At 31.1% G+C, this 19,264-nt stretch overlaps 3 protein-coding genes and 1 long non-coding RNA gene across 10 annotated transcripts; 2 read left to right on the forward strand and 2 right to left on the reverse strand.

Moving 5' to 3' along the window:
* Positions 1-2,616: 2,616 nt before the first annotated feature.
* Positions 2,617-13,078, reverse strand: LOC123710061 (mitochondrial glutamate carrier 1-like). 3 transcript variants are annotated; one of them, XM_045661747.1, is made up of 8 exons: positions 12,862-13,078; positions 12,434-12,489; positions 10,982-11,116; positions 10,204-10,353; positions 6,626-6,759; positions 6,026-6,224; positions 3,428-3,568; positions 2,617-2,880 (listed from the first exon to the last, which is right to left on the reverse strand). In XM_045661747.1, the coding sequence occupies exons 2-8, from the start codon at positions 12,469-12,471 to the stop codon at positions 2,742-2,744; spliced, it is 936 nt and encodes a 311-aa protein (XP_045517703.1). In that variant the 5' UTR covers positions 12,472-12,489; positions 12,862-13,078; the 3' UTR covers positions 2,617-2,741. The 3 variants fall into 3 exon arrangements, with proteins under 3 accessions (XP_045517703.1, XP_045517704.1, XP_045517705.1); XM_045661748.1 differs by having other exon boundaries at positions 12,434-12,504; XM_045661749.1 differs by lacking the exons at positions 12,434-12,489; positions 12,862-13,078 and adding an exon at positions 12,116-12,183.
* Positions 12,420-12,946, forward strand: LOC123710063. The gene is made up of 2 exons (XR_006753791.1): positions 12,420-12,580; positions 12,846-12,946. It is a non-coding gene; the product is annotated as an uncharacterized LOC123710063 (long non-coding RNA).
* A 595-nt stretch (positions 13,079-13,673) lies between the features above and the next one.
* Positions 13,674-15,602, forward strand: LOC123709893 (MYG1 exonuclease). Its single transcript, XM_045661489.1, has 4 exons — positions 13,674-13,927; positions 14,118-14,368; positions 14,546-15,115; positions 15,298-15,602. The coding sequence occupies exons 1-4, from the start codon at positions 13,823-13,825 to the stop codon at positions 15,455-15,457; spliced, it is 1,086 nt and encodes a 361-aa protein (XP_045517445.1). The 5' UTR covers positions 13,674-13,822; the 3' UTR covers positions 15,458-15,602.
* Positions 15,603-16,027: 425 nt separating this feature from the next.
* LOC123709894 (tRNA pseudouridine synthase A) lies at positions 16,028-18,844 on the reverse strand. Of its 5 annotated transcripts, none has more exons than XM_045661494.1 (7): positions 18,826-18,844; positions 18,082-18,337; positions 17,688-17,854; positions 17,302-17,575; positions 16,945-17,044; positions 16,715-16,870; positions 16,028-16,540 (listed from the first exon to the last, which is right to left on the reverse strand). In XM_045661494.1, exons 2-7 carry the CDS (start codon positions 18,309-18,311, stop codon positions 16,061-16,063), a joined length of 1,407 nt encoding a protein of 468 aa, XP_045517450.1. In that variant the 5' UTR covers positions 18,312-18,337; positions 18,826-18,844; the 3' UTR covers positions 16,028-16,060. The 5 variants fall into 5 exon arrangements, with proteins under 5 accessions (XP_045517450.1, XP_045517447.1, XP_045517446.1 ...); XM_045661491.1 differs by lacking the exon at positions 18,826-18,844 and adding an exon at positions 18,603-18,809; XM_045661490.1 differs by lacking the exon at positions 18,826-18,844 and adding an exon at positions 18,522-18,809.
* Positions 18,845-19,264: the final 420 nt, after the last annotated feature.

The raw sequence follows: 19,264 nt of genomic DNA on the forward strand, positions 1-19,264 counted from the left end.
AATGCAAGTAGGATTCAAAAACAACGCTAATAATCATTAAATTAACCGAGTGCGAACGGATTTTCTACCTGACGAAATGTTACTTTTCTTTGATTTATCTATCTGTGGAAACCAATCATGAATTATATATAATATGATTAATGTTTAACCATAATTGATATTTACAAAAAGAGAAATTACCCCAGTTTGTGTTCTCCTAGTGGAGAATCGATGAGCTTTGAGCTACATTTAAATGTGTCTAAGCTTTTGCACCCATTTTGTTCATATGTATCAGATTATTGCACACTATTTCTACTTTCTGTTTTAACGAATACGGACTACGGAAAGAATGTGCTTGCACCCCAACAATAGTAAATCCAAATTATTTTGAGTAGTAATAAAACAATATAACTCATACAATGTTTATTGAACACCTAGATCTATATCAAATCTCTCAACTTCTAACAATCGCAACATAATCTAAATTATCCAGTTCAGTTTGAAATCTATGAAACAGCTATCAATATGGACATGGTCTTAAGGACTCCAGGAATTGACGACATTCAAAACAGCCATATTTATTTATTGTCTGTGTAAAGGAAGATTTATATTAAAACTAAATACAAATTTAATGCTATAGGAATGTTACAAGCAAATCTATAGTTAATTTCCACATTGATTAATGGACAAGGTCCATGTCAATTTAGCATGTATTATTTATTCCTTTTTTTTAAGAATGCGCGCCTAATACGACGAAAAAATATACACATATGCTCTGAGCTAATATGTTTGCGAGTTTTGTATGTGAAACATTTCACATTCAGTCTCTATTTCATACTTTAAAGGTGTTCAATTGTCTATAGACAATGTCTATTATTTCTATGGCCACTGCAATGTTGTCATTTTCTTTTTAAAATAAAAGTAACAAGCATTATATGACTAGCTTTAGCACGATAGGTACACAATTATATTCGAACTGGACTTTTTAAATATGGATTCATACAAATGCATAATTTAACAATTGACACAGAGCACCATACTCAAACCAAACGGGTTTTATTACCAAATTTGTTGAGATTCATTTACTCACAAAGTTCAATTATTTTTATATATCTGAAGTAAAATATTGTTCACAAATATTTAATGTTAGCTATTTAATACTTCAAGTAGTGTGGTTTGTGTATGGTTTATTTTAGAACCGTAGCTAGATTCTTGAACGTTAAAATATGTTGAGTATAATTTGTTGCTAGAAATAAATCCTAGCTACGATAATGTTATTGTATAGCGTATGTTTTCAAATTACCATGTCATTGTTTCCCCAGATAGGCTATACAATAGCAACACTTAATTACTAACACGACATTCAAACATTTATTGTCAACATCATAATTGAATATTTTTTAGATATAATCATTAGCAAATGACCATTCATGATAATTTAAAAATGTAGCAACAAAATAACACGATTACATCGTTTTTAAGCCTAATTTTTTAAATATAAAAGATGTATGTAGCTGCAAATAACAATAATTATTATATAATAGGACTATAAGCAAATATAAGAATTTATAATTATTTAATAAAAGGAGTTTATAATAAGCAAAAAATGGCGTATTATATTACTAAAATAAAAATTTATAAGTGATCAATTCTAAATTTAGCCACAAAAATTGATATTTTAAATATGTTATTTGTATTTTAATAATGCTTTTTAATTAAATAATTTCGCATAAAGCTTTTCATTAAAAAGAAAATATCCTAAACTGAACAAAGTATAACATACGCCTTTATTTTCCAATTCCTTTTATAAATTAGGTTCTATAGCTCTAAATCTATGATTACCATAATTTTAGAGATGGCTTAATAAAACGGCAGACATATTGTTCGTTCAAGGTCAACAGCGTTATGCAGGCTTGTATTAATTTGGTGATACATATTTAGGATAATTATTCATTGCGTAAATAAGAATTTAATAATTTTTACAGTTACAACAGTGTAATTAAACACTAAATTATAATTCCGCTAAATCAATTACATATTATTTCTGAGCTTAAACTAAAATTTAAAAAATAAATTGAGCTAGAAAATTATACTAAAACTGTGTCAGCATCATGCTTTTGTCATTTAATAAAAACTGATATAGAATATATAAATATTAAATAAGGCATAACAATAAAATAATTTAACACATCAATACATTTACTAAAATAAATTATAGTTCCATATAAATAAATTAATATAGTTAATAATAGTGGTAAAGTCTACCATAGACAATAACGTGTTCGCATTTTTGACGTTTCGGAAAATTTATTCGTTCAGTTCATTTAGTTCCAAAATGCAAATGTTATATATGAATTTAAAGGTAAAAATTCAAATTTGACTTACTAGTAAATCGCCTCTAAATTACAAAGAACATATTTCTTCCATTTATTAATTTTTTGGGAGGTATTCAGAAACGAGACTTACGCCAAGTGTGATTCCCGTACGATTTTGACATGACAGCACGATAAAAGTTTGGAGTTACCAAAGTTAGATTAGTCAGTGACACTATAGTTGAATGTTGCCAAGTAGTTCTTCAAATATTCACAGTATTGTTGTAGTATACATGTCAAACATCACTTTACCCCATTTACACATAGGTTTTACATTTTTTGTAATTTCAATTATAGATATAAATTGTTTAAATAAGCAAAATAAATGTTCACGAAAATTGGGTCGAAATTAAATGCACTGTAAACTTATCAAAACTTGTTTGTATAAATTTATTTAATGCCTAGGTAGTTCTCGGCTAGACCTAGATAATAGATGGTTTGCGCAATTCCGAATAGCGGGGCTATGACAATCATACGACACGCCCCACCTTTAAAGAAGGCGGTCGGCCCTTCATATTTTAGGGTTTTTCTGAAAATAATGAGCAAATCTTATAAAATAGTGTTTAGATAGGAATAAAAACTGCGTCTCGGTTATACAGATGCGCTATTTCATTTACTTTTCATAAATTATGGGTTTAAATAATAGGTAAAATAACAGTGTTGTCAATACAAAAAAGGTAATTTGCGACGGTCCTCTTTCTGCACAGACTACCATAAATGAACTAGAATATATAATACAGTTTTTTGCTTTCCAGAACTGACCTTTAGATTAAACATTATTCAATTGTTGTTTCAATTGCGTGAAACTACAAAGACGAAACTAAGTATTGTATAACCGTGACTAAAGTTCTCATTTTATCCTTAATCTCCTAAATCAGTATCATAATATTGTTTTAAACAATTTTTTTCATTACAAAATAAACATAATTTCAAAGCAAGACGCTATTTTAATTATTAATTACGGTGGTTCATTTTTAAATTATGACTTAGCTACTGAGGCGTCGCTAGTCAGTGTGGGGGTTTGATACATTCATTTTTTATACGAAATTAGCGAATATTTAGTGTAATATACTCACGTGATACAATCTAGGATGGAGCTGTACTGTCTTTCCCCACTTCCCTTTGTAAGAGTCTGCATTCGAGTCTTTACAACGTCAAAGGGGTTAACGCCGAGCGCGGCCGTTGACCCCGCCGCACAACCCGATCCGAAGGACCACCTAAAATATTTATTTATTTATTCACACTTCGTTACATTTTTATAAGAAATAAATAAACCAATGGTCAATCAAAAGATAAACAATTTTTAGGTCTGGGCCTCAGATTTCTGTATCTGTTTCGTGGTCATTTGTTAATCTAATAAGCAAGCAGATCTGACTTGTGTGGCTGACGTACGACATCGACATTTTGGGTTTAAGACAAGCCAGTTTCCTCACGATGTTTTCCGTTCGAGAGAATGTTAAATGCGAACATAGGCAGTCCATTGGTACACAGCCGGGGATAGACCCTACGACCTCAGGGATGAGAATCGCACGCTGAAGCCCCTACTGCTCACTCGTTACATTTAGACAAAATCAAATAACGTAATACATAAAAATTATACGGGCTGCAACGGGCCGCTAACACGTGTTTTCAGACAAGCCTAGTAAGGAAAAAACTAAAATAATAAATATGAACAAAATAGAACAATAGAACCTTTATCTAAAATAATACAAAAATAACTAATGTTAAATAAAACACATAATAATTGTTCTATTCAAATTTATAGAGGCATAACGTTAGAACCCATTAAAACTCTTAAGAGAATTTGCTGCATTTTGTTAAAACGATTATAAAAAACCAAAGACGACAGGCAGCCGTTGTGAAAAACAGATATTATTGTTAAATTAATCAAATATATAAATGAATTAAATTTCTACTAAATTATAATTTTATTAGGTTTATTGCACTTCTAAATCGCGTCTATAGGTTGTGTCAGCTTTACCTTTGACTATACATGCTGAATAAAAGTCTCATCATTATTTATATATAATATGTCGACACGTTAACTTCGCGGTGCATATGCATGAAACCTGCACAGATACATTCGTCTAGCTAGTTATTACAATAAAAAGTCGATCAAATAAATTATCTGCTTGTCTTAGTAAGAATAATTTACAATTACAGCGGATGTCGCGTATAACGACAACGGAGGGACCACTTTAATTTCGTCGTTATATCCGGAAGTCGTTACAGGCATTGGTTGATATAAAGCTACGAGCATGTATAGTTTATATTAATTTATTATTTTGTACATATTATTCACATAGTTATTCACTGGTACATAAAAAATAACTCAGAATATCACTTTGAAATTGATCCATAAATTTAACTCCGAAACGAAAACCCTTACCTACCTACGTCGCTGATATCTATTAACACAATGTACAGGTCTCCACAGACTGTATGCTGATCATCTGTGTGAATGTAAACAGAAGATAAGAATTGTTTGAGAAAAAATTAAATCTTTCTTGGTTTGGCGGCTGACTCCGGTCGCAATATCCGCATGGGATTTCTAGGAATTTGTTACAAACTCGGCGTTACATCCAAAGTCGCTATAGCCACATGAACTTGTGTGCTTTAAATTCAAGGGACTTTGATTTGACATCGTACAGCTGGTCGTTACAACCAAGGCCGTAATAAATGAAATCCACTCCATCATATATCGGTAATTTTCTATATATAAAGCTAAAGCAAGATATGATAAAGCATATCGAAATATATTTCGACTTCTGAAATCCCCTCACTGATAATACAATGGCCGAATACAGGTTGCAGATGACTTTCTTACGAGTCGAAAATTATTTTTCATATTTCGGGGTCCCTTATGTGTATACAACTGTAGGCTTAGGGATTAAGGTTATTAAGTTCATATATTTATATATATACTATGCAAATACTGAAACTTATCACATATATACATTATACATTTTACAGACTACGGTCTTAGCACCATATTTATTTTTAAATTCATGTAACACAATGTACACTTACGAACGTCAATACAGAAATACATATCAAATGCTAATTGCTTCAAATTTTACATTTACTGCCAGTTCTCAAATCAAGGACGTAAGAACAAAGCAAGGAAGAGAAGAACTGGCAATAAACTCTCTGCCAATCTTTTTAAGCGCCATGTTTTTGTTTTACACAATGTTTTAGGAGCTGCAACCATTACACCACGTTCCACATGACATCTCAAGTAATTAATTATTAATAATTAAAAAGAAAGATTCTCTATCAGCATGGTGAAATAGTAGCACACAATTACATTCTCGTAGGAATAACACGCGTATTCGGTGACAAGGAAATCAGAAATCTTCATAAATTGTTTATACAGCAGTACCGTTATGGCGCCACAGAAAATGAAGATTTCGATACGAACCAATATTATTAGCTTTTTTGCAGCAAACGTCTCTGTTCCATGTTCTTATTACTAATAACAGTCAGTCGTCTATCAAATGTCAAGATAAGCATCCAAAATTACCTTAGACATGGCGAATTCGCCTCATAATTTAATAAGTACAACTTATTAACATTAATAACATTTAATGGTTCGATTTTAGAGTAGTTAAAAAAACTAAAATAAATATGTGTGTTTCTGAATTATAAATATTATCTTTTTATAAAAAACTTACCAGAATGGCGGCGCGGCGGCACCCGGCTCTTTGGGCCCAAGATCGTTGAGTGTCGCAAATAATGGGAAATAGACAATACTGAATGATACATCTCTCGCCGCAGTTGCCGTGACACCCTTGTAAAGGCCAAAAATACCGCGCTCCTTAACCAGCTTACGAGTCAATTGCATAGCTGTGACTCGTTCAAATTTGCGACCCTCTGAAAAAACCGTTAATAATTAATATTACTACGAGTTTAATATAATCGTTTTCAATAGGCAGAAAAGCATGATCACTTTGCCATATGTCCTTCATATATCGTTTCGAGACACAAACATTACTTGTACTTACATACAGCAATATTTTTATGTATAATCGTTAAAATAATTCATAAGTCTGTAAACAGATAATTAGGTAAATAAACGAAGATTGAGCGTAATCGCAATATATATGATAAAAAAAATCTTATATTATTATTTATATCTCCGAACTCGGCCAAAAGAGTTAAAAATTACAATTGGACTCGTCAGATGTTTTTCTAATAATAAACAATGACAAACACGTATTTGTCCGACCCACTGAACTCGCGTCAAAAGCATGCTTATATAGATAGACATATACCCGCTTTAGCTTGCGCGGCGAGTCTGCCAGCGTCCTGCATCTGAATCTTTAACAGCTCCATAGGTGTTGTGATGACAATTTGGCAAGCGCCTGCGCTGCCACCGGCGATCATTTGACGAAATACTGGCAGTGATCTGGAAAGATAATTTAAACAAAGTCATTAAAAACAATGTAGACTGTACGTTATATCAGAGTCAAGATTTGCTGTATACGTATTATGTATGTCGCAAACATAATGACATACGCGATTCATAGTGCGCGCCAATTCTCGTCACTCCCCCGTCCCCGAAGTCCTGAGAAAGGTGGACCATATGCCAGTATAATAATACTACAATACAGAAAATTATATTAGATTATATTACAACGCTACATTAAGTGGGGTTAATGTTGGAGAACGGATTTAACATCTTTCCGACCCCAACTGTCAACCTTACCTACACGCGCGGCCAACACATGGTCCCTTGCTAGACAACAAACGAGACAATGGCGACCGAGCAGTGGCGGTAAAACCACATTCCTGACCAGAGGTTAGAGGAGGAACCCATAAAAGAACTGGTGCAGAAGGCAACAGGAAACCACTGCAGCTAATCTCCCGGATAAATCGTCATGTATGCCGCTTCTAATACTTCTACTACATAGCCATCACGACCGCTCTGACAAGAGTGTACCGGATTAGAAAAATAATATTACAACATTAAATTGCTAAGTTTTTGAAACTTACTCGAATTAGTTCGCGTTAAATTTAAAAAGTTTCAATGAGGTACGATTTTGTTTCATTATACTATTATCTCTACGAGATTTAAATAGGTTACTTCATTGTGCATGATCTTCAAGCACACGTGGCGTTTGGGATTGCCCAAGTAATATGGCTTTAGCATTAACAAAATAAAGTCTCCGTAATTGATGTGAAATCAAAAAGTTACAACGCCTTTAACCTTTGCCCTATCGTGTGACTAGAGACTATATAAGACACTAGTCACACATACGTAGTTTTATATATATGTATCTACAATAGAAGTATCGATAAACCGTGTGAACTTAATTAATATAGGGAGATATTTCACCCGCTTTGAATGATAATTAAATAAAATTGTTGCGTCTAATTCTACGCTAGACGACACTTTTAAATTACCAAGTCATTGTTATACAATAATATTTTATGGCATTATAACTCGTGTAACAGATATGCAGTGATTTATATTTAAGTCGCTTATCTATTGCTATTGTGTGTAGATAATCACAGATAGGGACACCTAGATATTATCTTTTTATAAACGAAATAAAACTGAATACTACATGATTTGAAAGAAAATATTCAAAAATATATTAGCAGACGACCCAATTCATTATCGCAATATAGCGACAGTTATAAATAACTCTCCCTCTGCGTTCACTATTAACAGGTGCTACAATAAAGTGTAACTGGATTACATTTAAATTTAAACCTTTTGTCTAATACGAGATGAAAATAGGTCGTCGCTGGCGAGCAAAGTATCTGAATGAAGTGAATTGACACCCCCTTAAAATGTAAATAGAGGTACTATATCATTTACTCGTGCCTGCCTTTAAGGCTGATGTTAAGAAATCTTGTCAAAATAAAAAAAATCGAAAAGGCAGACATCGAGGACTATTCAAGTTATGAATTTTTGAAATATTTATATAATTTAAAAAAATATATGTTTAATGCACGCTTAGCAGATCTGCAGTGTTCGAAACCATGGCAACGGACGCAGAAAAATAGTCTGCCACTATCGATCGTAGCGCTGTTTTTTATCGCGAGCGTTTAAAGTGTGGATAAGTAAATTTTCTCGTGTCTGCCTCTTTACTTTTTGTTTAGATTACGTAAAAAAAAACATATATGAGGCAGGCACCTATATCAGTGATATTCCGAAAACAGAGCATTTCAATTGTTTGAATGTTATTTTTTCGCATCGGAATTCATATTTTGTTCGCAGGTCAATAAAAATTTAAAAACAAAAAAAAAAAAGTCATACTACGAATAATCGAATTAATTAGCCATAATTATTTTCCCCATATTCGCGGACTCCAACGAACTGTAATGGTTAAAGTCGATATCTAAAAGGTCTTTCAATTTTTTTTTCTATTCGAGTGGTTCTTATAAATCGCATGGACCCAATTACAGTTACGAGCAACTTATTAAGTAGAGTTTTTTTTTACATTAATACATATTTAAACCCACGCAGCAATGTACGACCTGAATTCATTAAGAAAGTTTTGTCGTATTGATCCGAACTCTGCTTCCTATCAGATACGAGCAAATCATATAATTGAAAACTTGTTTAAGAATAAAGCCATTTATCAATACATGTTTTTCTAATATTGAAAACTAACGGGGCTCTGTGAAAACTAGAGACAGCTAAGATTTTTTTCTTCGGAAGAGCTTCAGATCTGGTTTTTGAATACGTGTCAGAATCCTAGCGGGTATCTGGTGATACGATATTATTTTTAAATTAATATAACGTGTTCCATATTCGAAATAATTAAAAAGTTGAGAAAAGAAAAGTTTTTACGTAACAGTATTTATGGCCAGACTAGTTACATTAGTAGATATATTGATGAGAACAGTGTTGGGCTAGTAGCTTCAGCATGCCAATCGAATCCTTGGGGTCGTAGGTTTCTTCACCGGCTGTGAACCAATCGACATTCTGTCTTTGTCCCATATTTACTCGCTCGATCGGCGAAGGAAAACATTAATGGCGTATGTCGGGCACAAAAGACTGATTGACCCCTACTTGACTATTAGAAAAAAAAACATGAAACAAATAAAGAAATTTGAATCCCAGACCTAAAGTTTGTAGTTCGCCACTGGTTTTAGATAGTATCTTGAAGGTAGTTCTAAAAATAAAATAAAAGTATGCGATGTAATTGACGTTTACAACTTGAAGATTTTGATGGGAAACAAATGTAGGTAGTTGTGAATACTCGTTTAGTGCTAAGTATAATAAAAGGCTTATCACTATCTAGCTTACCTTGAATACATCTACTTATCTACTAGGGATCAGGTTTTGTAAATATGTATGTAAAAATAATATTAGATTTAAGCCACTGTAACTAGTAATACGAAATATAATATTTTATGTTAATGTTACCTATACTTGTTGTAATATTATACAAATACGTATTTTTCAGGTTCCAAATGTAGTTTTTATCAGGATAGCAGATGCGTAGAAAATATTTTGATTTCGATTTTTTAAATTAATCAATTTCATTGAGATTCTATATTTCAATTTTGTGCCTTTACGTGTTTATTTTAAAAGTATTTATTAAAATTGACTGCTTAAGGGGGAATCTCTCCACACTTACTGAATTATTTTTCATTTGAAATAAGTTTTAGATATATATATAATAGAAATATTCCTATATAAGGAATTTACAATATATGTACATTATTTAAGCAATTTTTACCTCTACAAACAGATTTATATCAATAGAGAGACCACATCAATATTCAAAACTATATGCCTAGAGGATTATTTAGAATGGTATTTCTGTAAGTACCTCTTTTATTTTTATGGCTAGCCAAATTTTTCAGAGAATATACGGTAATTGAGACTTACCCATCCGGCAGTGTTAGGTAGAAACGGAACATATCATTGGCAGCGAGCTTTATGGCCTTTTCCGGCGTGATAAGGATGATGTTAACTGCTGATCCTCTGTACATGCCGAAGTAACCCTCCGCCGCATATGTCTTGCGGAAACAATCCAGCCTGTTAAAATGTTCTCAATTAAATCTGTTTTCCAGGTTTTGCTACATTCCAGTTAAGAAATACGAAGGAATGAATAATTTTAAGTAGCGATCGCCGATTTTGTCGGAAGTGGCTCATCAAGTTTTAATTAACTTTAAGGAAGAATTTTGCTTGTGAAAACGAAGCGTTATGCTTTTGTAGGAAGGTATGGCATGCAATATTTCGTTTAAAATAACATCGTTGGTCAAAAGACAATGTAATTCAAAATTTAATGTTAATCAAGGAGAAATAATTTATGCCTGATCGTCAGCTAATAGTCTATGGAAATTAAAATAACCGGTTATTGTTTTGAAACATAAAAACAAACAACTGTTCAGAACGAACTTGAATTTTAGATTTATCAGGAATTGTCTAGAATAGTAAAGATTATTTTACAGCGCGTGAATTAAATTCTAATTTTATAATCACAGAAAACCGGAACATAACAAATCCATCCATCTAGTATCTACGAAACCAGACATATACAGCCATTCACGCCATCCGAATTACACTAATTGTTTCTTGTGTTGTCTACTACACTTTAAGCATAATAGACGACCTCGATGTATATAAGAGTTTTGTACTAATAAATTCAATAGGCAATACTCACATATTCTTATATTGTTTCTCTCCATTTGGTCCGACAGTTTGATTTTGCAATCGCGTCTTCACAAGATCCAAGGGGAACACGACGGAGACTCCGATGATTCCAGCAATGCCACCGTTTATAATCTTTGGTACTGGACTGAAAGGTTGTAGCATACATTATGCTGTTCATTCGTTTACGAGATTAAATATAGTTTTCATGTCCTACTTTGAAGATTTTTAGTACGACTTAAATAGAAAGGATATGACGATAATCAGTCATCAAATTATACCCATTTAATACATGTCTTTCTCTTTGCATGGCGAATCCAGTAAATACCTATGGTTGCAGACACTTAGGATCGGAATGTCATATACTACTGATACACGTGTGGGGTCTTACGAGGACAAAGTCGTTTTGTAAATGTTTAACATAGGACAGCTAATGCGGCTTAAATCTTGATAGAGGAGCTAAAAGATGTCAAAATTAGTACTCCACATTCAAAAGAGCAGTCAAAATAAGCATCAGTTTAAAATTAGCATTTCCACTTAAGCCGATTATAATGAATAGAATGACCTTCTCAATTAAAATAATTTATTCTAGTTCTCATTGTTAGCAATATGATAAATGAATTGACAACATACTCATCATAACTATAATATTTTACTATTAATATAGAAGTTTTATGAGAGTTACAACTGGCTTATAAGATTCTTGCTACTAACAGTTGTAGTTGTTTCCTATAGAAAAGAGGTTTTTGATAAACATTTATTAAAGATAAATTGGTTTGGCTATGCTTATGGAACAAACATGCTTCACAAATCTTGAAAATCAAGTTATATTAAAGAAAATTTAAATGTGTCAGAATATTCTATATAGGGTAAAATGATATATGCAGTAAAAACATTTTAGAAATACTTTACTCTTTTATTTATATCTTATACACATTTCAAAGCTGTTGAAATATTAATATATCACCTGCTCTTGGAGATAAAAGAAAAATAAGACAAAGCAATGACACTTACTTTACCAAAATGTTAATATAATGAATATTGGATAATGTTATAGAAACTATTGGTAAGATTCAGAGTCAAGACTTAGCAGTTTATATTACACCCATTTGCTTAGAAAAAAAATATGAATATACTTATTGCTTACCTTCTTAACGCTGAATCTTATGCTAGATGAAGTCTTGACTTTTTAATTCTTTAATTCTCTCTAAACCTAAATAAAATAGACAGCACATGCTCATGAATTTCACACAAATTTTCTTTACCAAACTTCAACTTTTTTTAAATTAGTATAGACTAGCCTACTTTCCAGCTATGAAGCAGTATAAATAAACACCCTTTTAGTAAAACCATCCTTTATTACTTCACAATACTATAGGTTCTTTAAATTACTAAGCATTTCTCTTAAATAAAATTAACAAAGAATCATAATTAGTTTGTTTACTGTTAATGTTTTGTAACTTACTTGAATTGTGCTACTGGTGGAGGCTGTGGTTTACTCATAGCTGCTTATTTCTTTTCCTGAACAAAAATAAACTATATATAGGGTATAAAAAAATATTCATATGTTTTCACAATATTAATAATCATATACACCAATAATGTTTCTAAGGTAAGAGCCTTTTAAATGTTTAAAATTTTCACTTGTAATAAATATTTAAAGCTGAACAAAAATTTTTTTATACATAATGTAATGTTTTTAAGGAATGAAATGTCCAAAACTTAAAATTAGACATTTTATGCTCTGCATATTACGATTTAATTAAACCTGTCAAAATTTATTATTAAAATTCTATAAATATTACTAAACAATAAATATACCGAATAATTGTTTTTTTTAAGAATTAATGTTTCATTAATTTTACGTAATTTTTCAGAATCAATAAAACCTACCGCTCAGAAGTTAGTGGTTCCGAATTAATTCTTGAGCACCGATTTAATTTAGAAATACCAGAGCCCTCAATCCTTGCTATTGCATTGCTAAGAAAAAAGGGAATTTGGAATAAAATTTTCAACTGATTAGTTATTTTACACGAGTCGAGAATAGCCGGAAGATTTTTTCATTTTGAATTTAGTAAAATTGATTGATGGCAATTGTCAATAAACCACAGACCACAACCAACAATGAATCAATCTTTCAACTTTCAATTGTAACTTTGACTCCGACGATTTTTTTAAAATTTATGTTTTTATCTCTTATTTTTTTGCCATTTGTCGAAAACTATTTCTTAATAATATAATGTAGAAAGTAGAAGCTACAAAAAATAACAAGCGATATGTACATAAACAATTATTCAATTCACAAATGATCATGAAATAGATACAGAAATCTGAGGCCCAGACCTAAAGGTTGTAGCGCCACTGTTTTTTTTATATGTACATAAACAGGTGTGTGGCGTAATGAATGGATATTATGGTATCTGTGGAAAGTACGTTGTGGCAGCTTAGAAAAATGTAATTTCTGTTCAATAAAAGTCTCACGGTTTTCGAAATATTCAACATTTTCAAAAGAATACATCCTTTGCCACTCTTTTTGATTCCAAGGCTCCAACTGATAGAATTTAAAATCGCCTTTGATTGTATTTTTGACATACAAAACATATTTTTCTAAAACGCCACAACGTCCTCTACCCGCAGGTATCATATTATCTATTAATTACACCGCACTCTGTATATACAAAAAAATGGTTTTGGATTGCATACTATTCTTTAGGTTATGCCCATAGCCTAGTGCTTGTCCGCTTTTATTAAAAAAAATCGTTATTTGTATTTTGCAGTTTGTAATACCATGTGTTAGAACATGTATTATTTGTAGTTAGATGAATGAAATTGCAAACGAATTACCTGTTCGGTTATGTTTAAAGTCCCGGCACGTATAATTACTATTTTAGCGACCTCTCAAAGATATCGTAATATAAGCATAACTTCTCAGTTACTTAAAGGTATTGGTATTATGAAGGTTAGTATTTTTTCATAAAATTATTAATTTCTACCTTGCCCTTTTTATACTTCATTGATTAATGTATACGTTCTAACAAATTTTAAGTTTGTCTAGTATTTTAATAATATTATATTATAATTTAAATGTTTACTAGAAAATATTGTTAAGCTGACTTTAAAGAAACTGTGCTAAGACTGTGTTCTGATAGGTTGGAACACATGATGGAGTCTTTCATTGTGATGAAGTTCTCGCCTGCTATATGCTCAAACTCCTTCCTGAATACAGTGATGCAAAAATTGTTCGCACTAGAGATTTGGAAAAACTTAAAATGTGTGATATAGTAGTTGATGTTGGAGCCGAGTTTGACCATGAAAGAAAAAGATATGACCATCATCAACGAGAGTTCAAAGAAACATTAAGTACACTAAAGCCAGAACTTGGTAATAAGTATAAAATTAAGTAAGTAGCAAGTTAACAATTGTATAATGATAGTGTTGCTATCTAAATAGCTTAAGAAATAAATTGATGTTTGGGTGGTTATTTTTATTATTGATTGAAAATTAAACAAGTGTATTTTAAGTTTTTAATTGATTAAATTAAAATCCAGGTTAGGATAATTCACTAATTGGTTTTCAGGTTAAGTTCTGCTGGACTTATTTATGCATTTTATGGTGAAAAGATTATCCAATCCCTTGCACCAAAACAGTGCCCCTTACTTCCAGACAACCTTCAAATTATTTTTAAAAAAGTGTATGAATATTTTATAGAGGAAATGGATGCTATAGACAATGGAGTACCTATGACAGATGAGGAGGAACCAAAGTACAAAATAAGAACACATTTAAGTGCTAGAGTTGGCAAGCTGAACGCTGAATGGAATACATTGCAAACTAGTAATGTAGATGAACTTTTTGAAAAAGCAATGAAAATGGTCAGCGAGGAATTCTTAAATGTAGTTAACTATTTCATATCTGTCTGGCTTCCAGCAAGAGACTATGTTAAAACTGCCTTAGAAACACGATTTGAAGTGCATAAGTCTGGTAAAATTTTGGAGTTTAAAGAACGGTTTCCATGGAAAGAACATTTATTTGATTTAGAAGAAGAAATGGAATTGATTGGAGAAGTTAATTATGTTGTTTTTAATGATAAGCCAAAATCTTGGAGAGTCCAAGCTATACCTGTAGCACCAGGTAGTTTTGTTACAAGGTAGGTCCTCTTACAATTATGATTTGGCAATTGCTGAAGGGTATGTGGATAGAGGATTAAAAAGCTTAAGATCACATTATTATTTTTGTGAATTCGATATATACTGCTTATTACTTTAGTATCCTCAAAGAAATAATTATTTTCTAAGAAAAAATGTATAACTAAATATTTCATTATTTCAGAAAACCATTGCATGAAAAGTGGTGGGGTGTCCGTGATGATTTACTATCAGAAGTTGCTGGTATTAAAGACTGTGTATTCTGTCATAGCACAGGTTTTATTGGAGGAAATTGTACAAGAGAAGGTGCAATAGCCATGGCAGAAAAAAGTTTAAATGCTTGATTTTAGAGACTAAACTTATTGTACCAAAACTATTTCAGATGCTCTTAATTTTATAGGAAAATTGTTTTTTTACACTTCTTTTTAATTTCACAATATATGCATTATACAATTTATTTTTAGTTGATGTGAATTCATTACTGATATTATATATAAATCTGGATATAACTTAGTTTAGTTTCATTTCTTAAAATTAAACCCAAAAATATTTAATTATCCCATCTATTTATTTACAAGTATTATCATGAATTGGTTATATTGTATAATTAAAGTTAGTTTCAAATCTCCTTCGAAATTATAAATGTCTGCTTCATATTAAATTAAATAAAGATTTTTTTTAAAGAAAAAAAATTTCTTTATTTAGACTACATAATCTAATCATATTTATAGAGCAGATCAAATTATACAATCTGAGTTGTGTTAATAGATAACAAATATTTGATTTGAATGAATATTCAACTCTACCAAATATAGACTTCTGTACAGAATTTATTCTCTTTTTATAGGTTTTCAATAAGACATCATTATAATCGACAAGCAAGAGAAAATCTTTGTTAAAATTAAACAGTTCAAAAATGCTACATTATTTATCATACAAATATGAATCTACTGTACACAAGGACTTTCTTTTTTATCTTCACTTACACTATTTACATCAGTGGAGTCAGTATTTCCATCATTATGTTTTACCACACGGTCACTGTTATTGCTGTCAATCTTTTCAACAACTTTTTCACCATTTTTTATGTCTGTGTCACAAACATTTCTGTCAGCATTGTTTTTGTCAATGTCTATTACTCTTTCGTTTGCATCATTTTCAATATCAGCATCAACTTTCTCATCATCATCATCATCATCATCTTGAATGTTGTCATCTTTATCATCCATAACATAATCATTTGGATCAAATGAGTGCTTTTCAATTTTTTCAAGCCAATGAGCCATATTCCTTCCTTCTATTTCTCCTTTTACAACATTTGGGTGAATGTGTTCAATTTTAAATTTTTCAATTGTGTCATCTAAGTCTTCCCAGGTAAGACTTTCATGGGAATCTTTGTAGCGGGTATCATATCGTTCGTAATGTACCTGCAAATTGATACACTATAATCATATATTCTTCAAATTAGGGCTTAACAAATAAAAAACACATTAATAACTTAAATAAAACAATATTTATAAGAACATATAATTAAAACTTAGGTGATATGCTTTTATCACAATAAAATTAAAGTTTACTTCTATAGTATTTTATATATGTACCTTATCAAGCATGAGCCCGAGGCCAGGAGCTGTGGGTATCATCACCTTTTCTTTTCCAAATGCTTTGTCCATCATTCCTTGATCAGCTAGCCCTCTGGCAATAGCTATCACTAAACCCACCATTTTTCTTATCTGATGTAACATGAAACTTTGTCCCTGGAAATCAAAATCATATAATTTCAGAGTTTTTAAAGTGCATATAACAAGTCTAGCATTTAATGAAAAAACACCTTAACTAATAGTTCAGCAAATTCAACCTCAGATTCAATAAAGATCTTCTTCATTGTAAAGCTCATCATATATCTCGAGGCTGAGGGGTCCTGATGGTGCCTGTTAGCATAAAATATATTTCATAAATATGGATTTTGATATTAAATCACTAACGTTTACTTTACAACCATTGAAAACTTGCACGCATCTGATGGCATAACAAAAATGCAACATTCAAAAGTTAGGAATTTTTAACAGCATATTAGAATTCATAGAATTTATAGCTAGTTTCTTAATGTGCAATACATTAAGAAATTGCTCAGCATTACATATTACAAATCATGTTTCTTACTTTACTACTACATTATAGAACTTACTTTTTTTCTGTAAAATTGTGATAACTTTTAGTCCCTTTATAATGACCTAGTAACTGATTCACCAAATTCTGCTTTTCTGCTGATATTCTGTATACTTTTCTTTCTTGATCTGAGCAAACTGATGGTTCAAATACAAATGTTGGAAGAGTATAACTATATGTCCGTGCATTGCACTTTGATTTTGAGTTAAATTTGTTTGTCACCCTTTTTATTCCAAATACTCGGATGCATTCTGGAAGTCTTTTGTTTATTTCATCTACATTGACTTCAAGAGCTGAAATTGCAGTTTTTATTCTAAATTTATAATTCTATTATCAAATAAGGTAATAATTGTTAGATGTTGCTATAATTGCTAATATTTACAACCTTTTCAATATTATACTTACGTAGTTTGACTGACACAACCTGTCTAGCAGCTGAAACACCTTTGTCTGTTCTAGAACTTCTTTGAAATTGTGCATTTTGTTGGTTAGCAAAATCTTCCTCTGTAATGTATTTGGCACCTAACAATGCTTGTAATAAGTCCTCTTCAATTGTTTTAACACCTGGATTTCTAAAACAACAAGAGTAAGTATCTTGAATCTTTAGATTTAAACATTAGCTTTCATATAAAAAGTAACTTAGAAATTTTAAAGTCCTCAAATATTAATATAAAACTGAATGTGTATAAAATTTGAAAATATCTTTTATATGTAAAAGATTTTTTTTTACTATCTCTCTCTTATGAGATATATTATTTAATCTGCTTGCTTTTATTCAATTTAACCAAAAATTTTTTACCTTTGCATTCCAAAATAGTCAACTCCACAATACCCAAGCAGCATAGCCATTTTTTTTCTTTTAATTCTTTCAAATGGTTGGTCGCATGGCCTTTTCGCTTCGCATTCACCATTATCTTTTTTCTTTTCATTAAACTCCCATTGCCGCTTTCGTTGACGTTGTTGGAACCGTGTACGCTGTTTATCTACTAGTTGATCATCGTTTTCTATTTCTTTTGTTGCTACACTCATTGTTTCAATTTGTAATTTAAGAGGACCTGGAATAAGATTTTACTTAAGATTTAATGGATTTAATTTTAAGTGATAATTAATTAAAATTTTGACAAACAATACCCTACTGCTTTGATCATTACCATAATGAACATCATACCATCTAGAATGTAACCCCAATATTAATATTAAGACACGTGTATTTTTTTATTGTTCAAAAATGATATGTACCTGTTTTTACAAGTTTAGCATGTTTCGGCAGATTTTGTTTAATTGAAGAAATGAATCTTTGAAATAATCGAACTGACATACCTACTTATTTTGCACAAGGTAATTTGGTTATAATATAAAGTTTATTATAAAATATATTATTATCAATCGAAGGTAAATAAATAACCCTAAAAGTTTTTTGTAAATCGCGATTTAATTTTACTATGATCCTACTCTATCATCCATGATTTATATTTCGCTGTTTGTGTTGTATAATGTATATTTTGTCAAGATAGCAGTATCAGCAGGAACACACTATTTGTACCTTATGTCCATAGAGTAAACTATTTAGAGGGTCACGTCTGACGTAAAGTGATTTTGCCTCAAGCCCCTGGCGGCTTAGACAAGATGCTATGATGTTAAATTTATATGAAACTTTGTCGACACGAACTGTCATTTTCATACAAATTAAGTTTTCAATTTTCTACATACACTGCTGTTAAGTCATCTTGACTAAACCCCCTGGCCTCTATTGCTATTTGCGAATGAAATAGTTTATTTTAATTTATTCACATGAGGTACATATACTAACCCTTACAATACTAAGCTAATTGCCAGCCAATCAATTGATTTTATTAGAAATAATTGTTTTATTTGTATTAAATATTTAAAAGTTGAAATAGTTTATATTTTAAATTTACAACATCCGTGTATACATTATGCACCACGAAGACATACTGCTTCAACATTAATCAGATTATTCA

The sequence above is a fragment of the Pieris brassicae genome, chromosome 5 (assembly GCF_905147105.1).
Source record: "Pieris brassicae chromosome 5, ilPieBrab1.1, whole genome shotgun sequence".
Lineage (NCBI taxonomy): Eukaryota > Metazoa > Arthropoda > Insecta > Lepidoptera > Pieridae > Pieris > Pieris brassicae.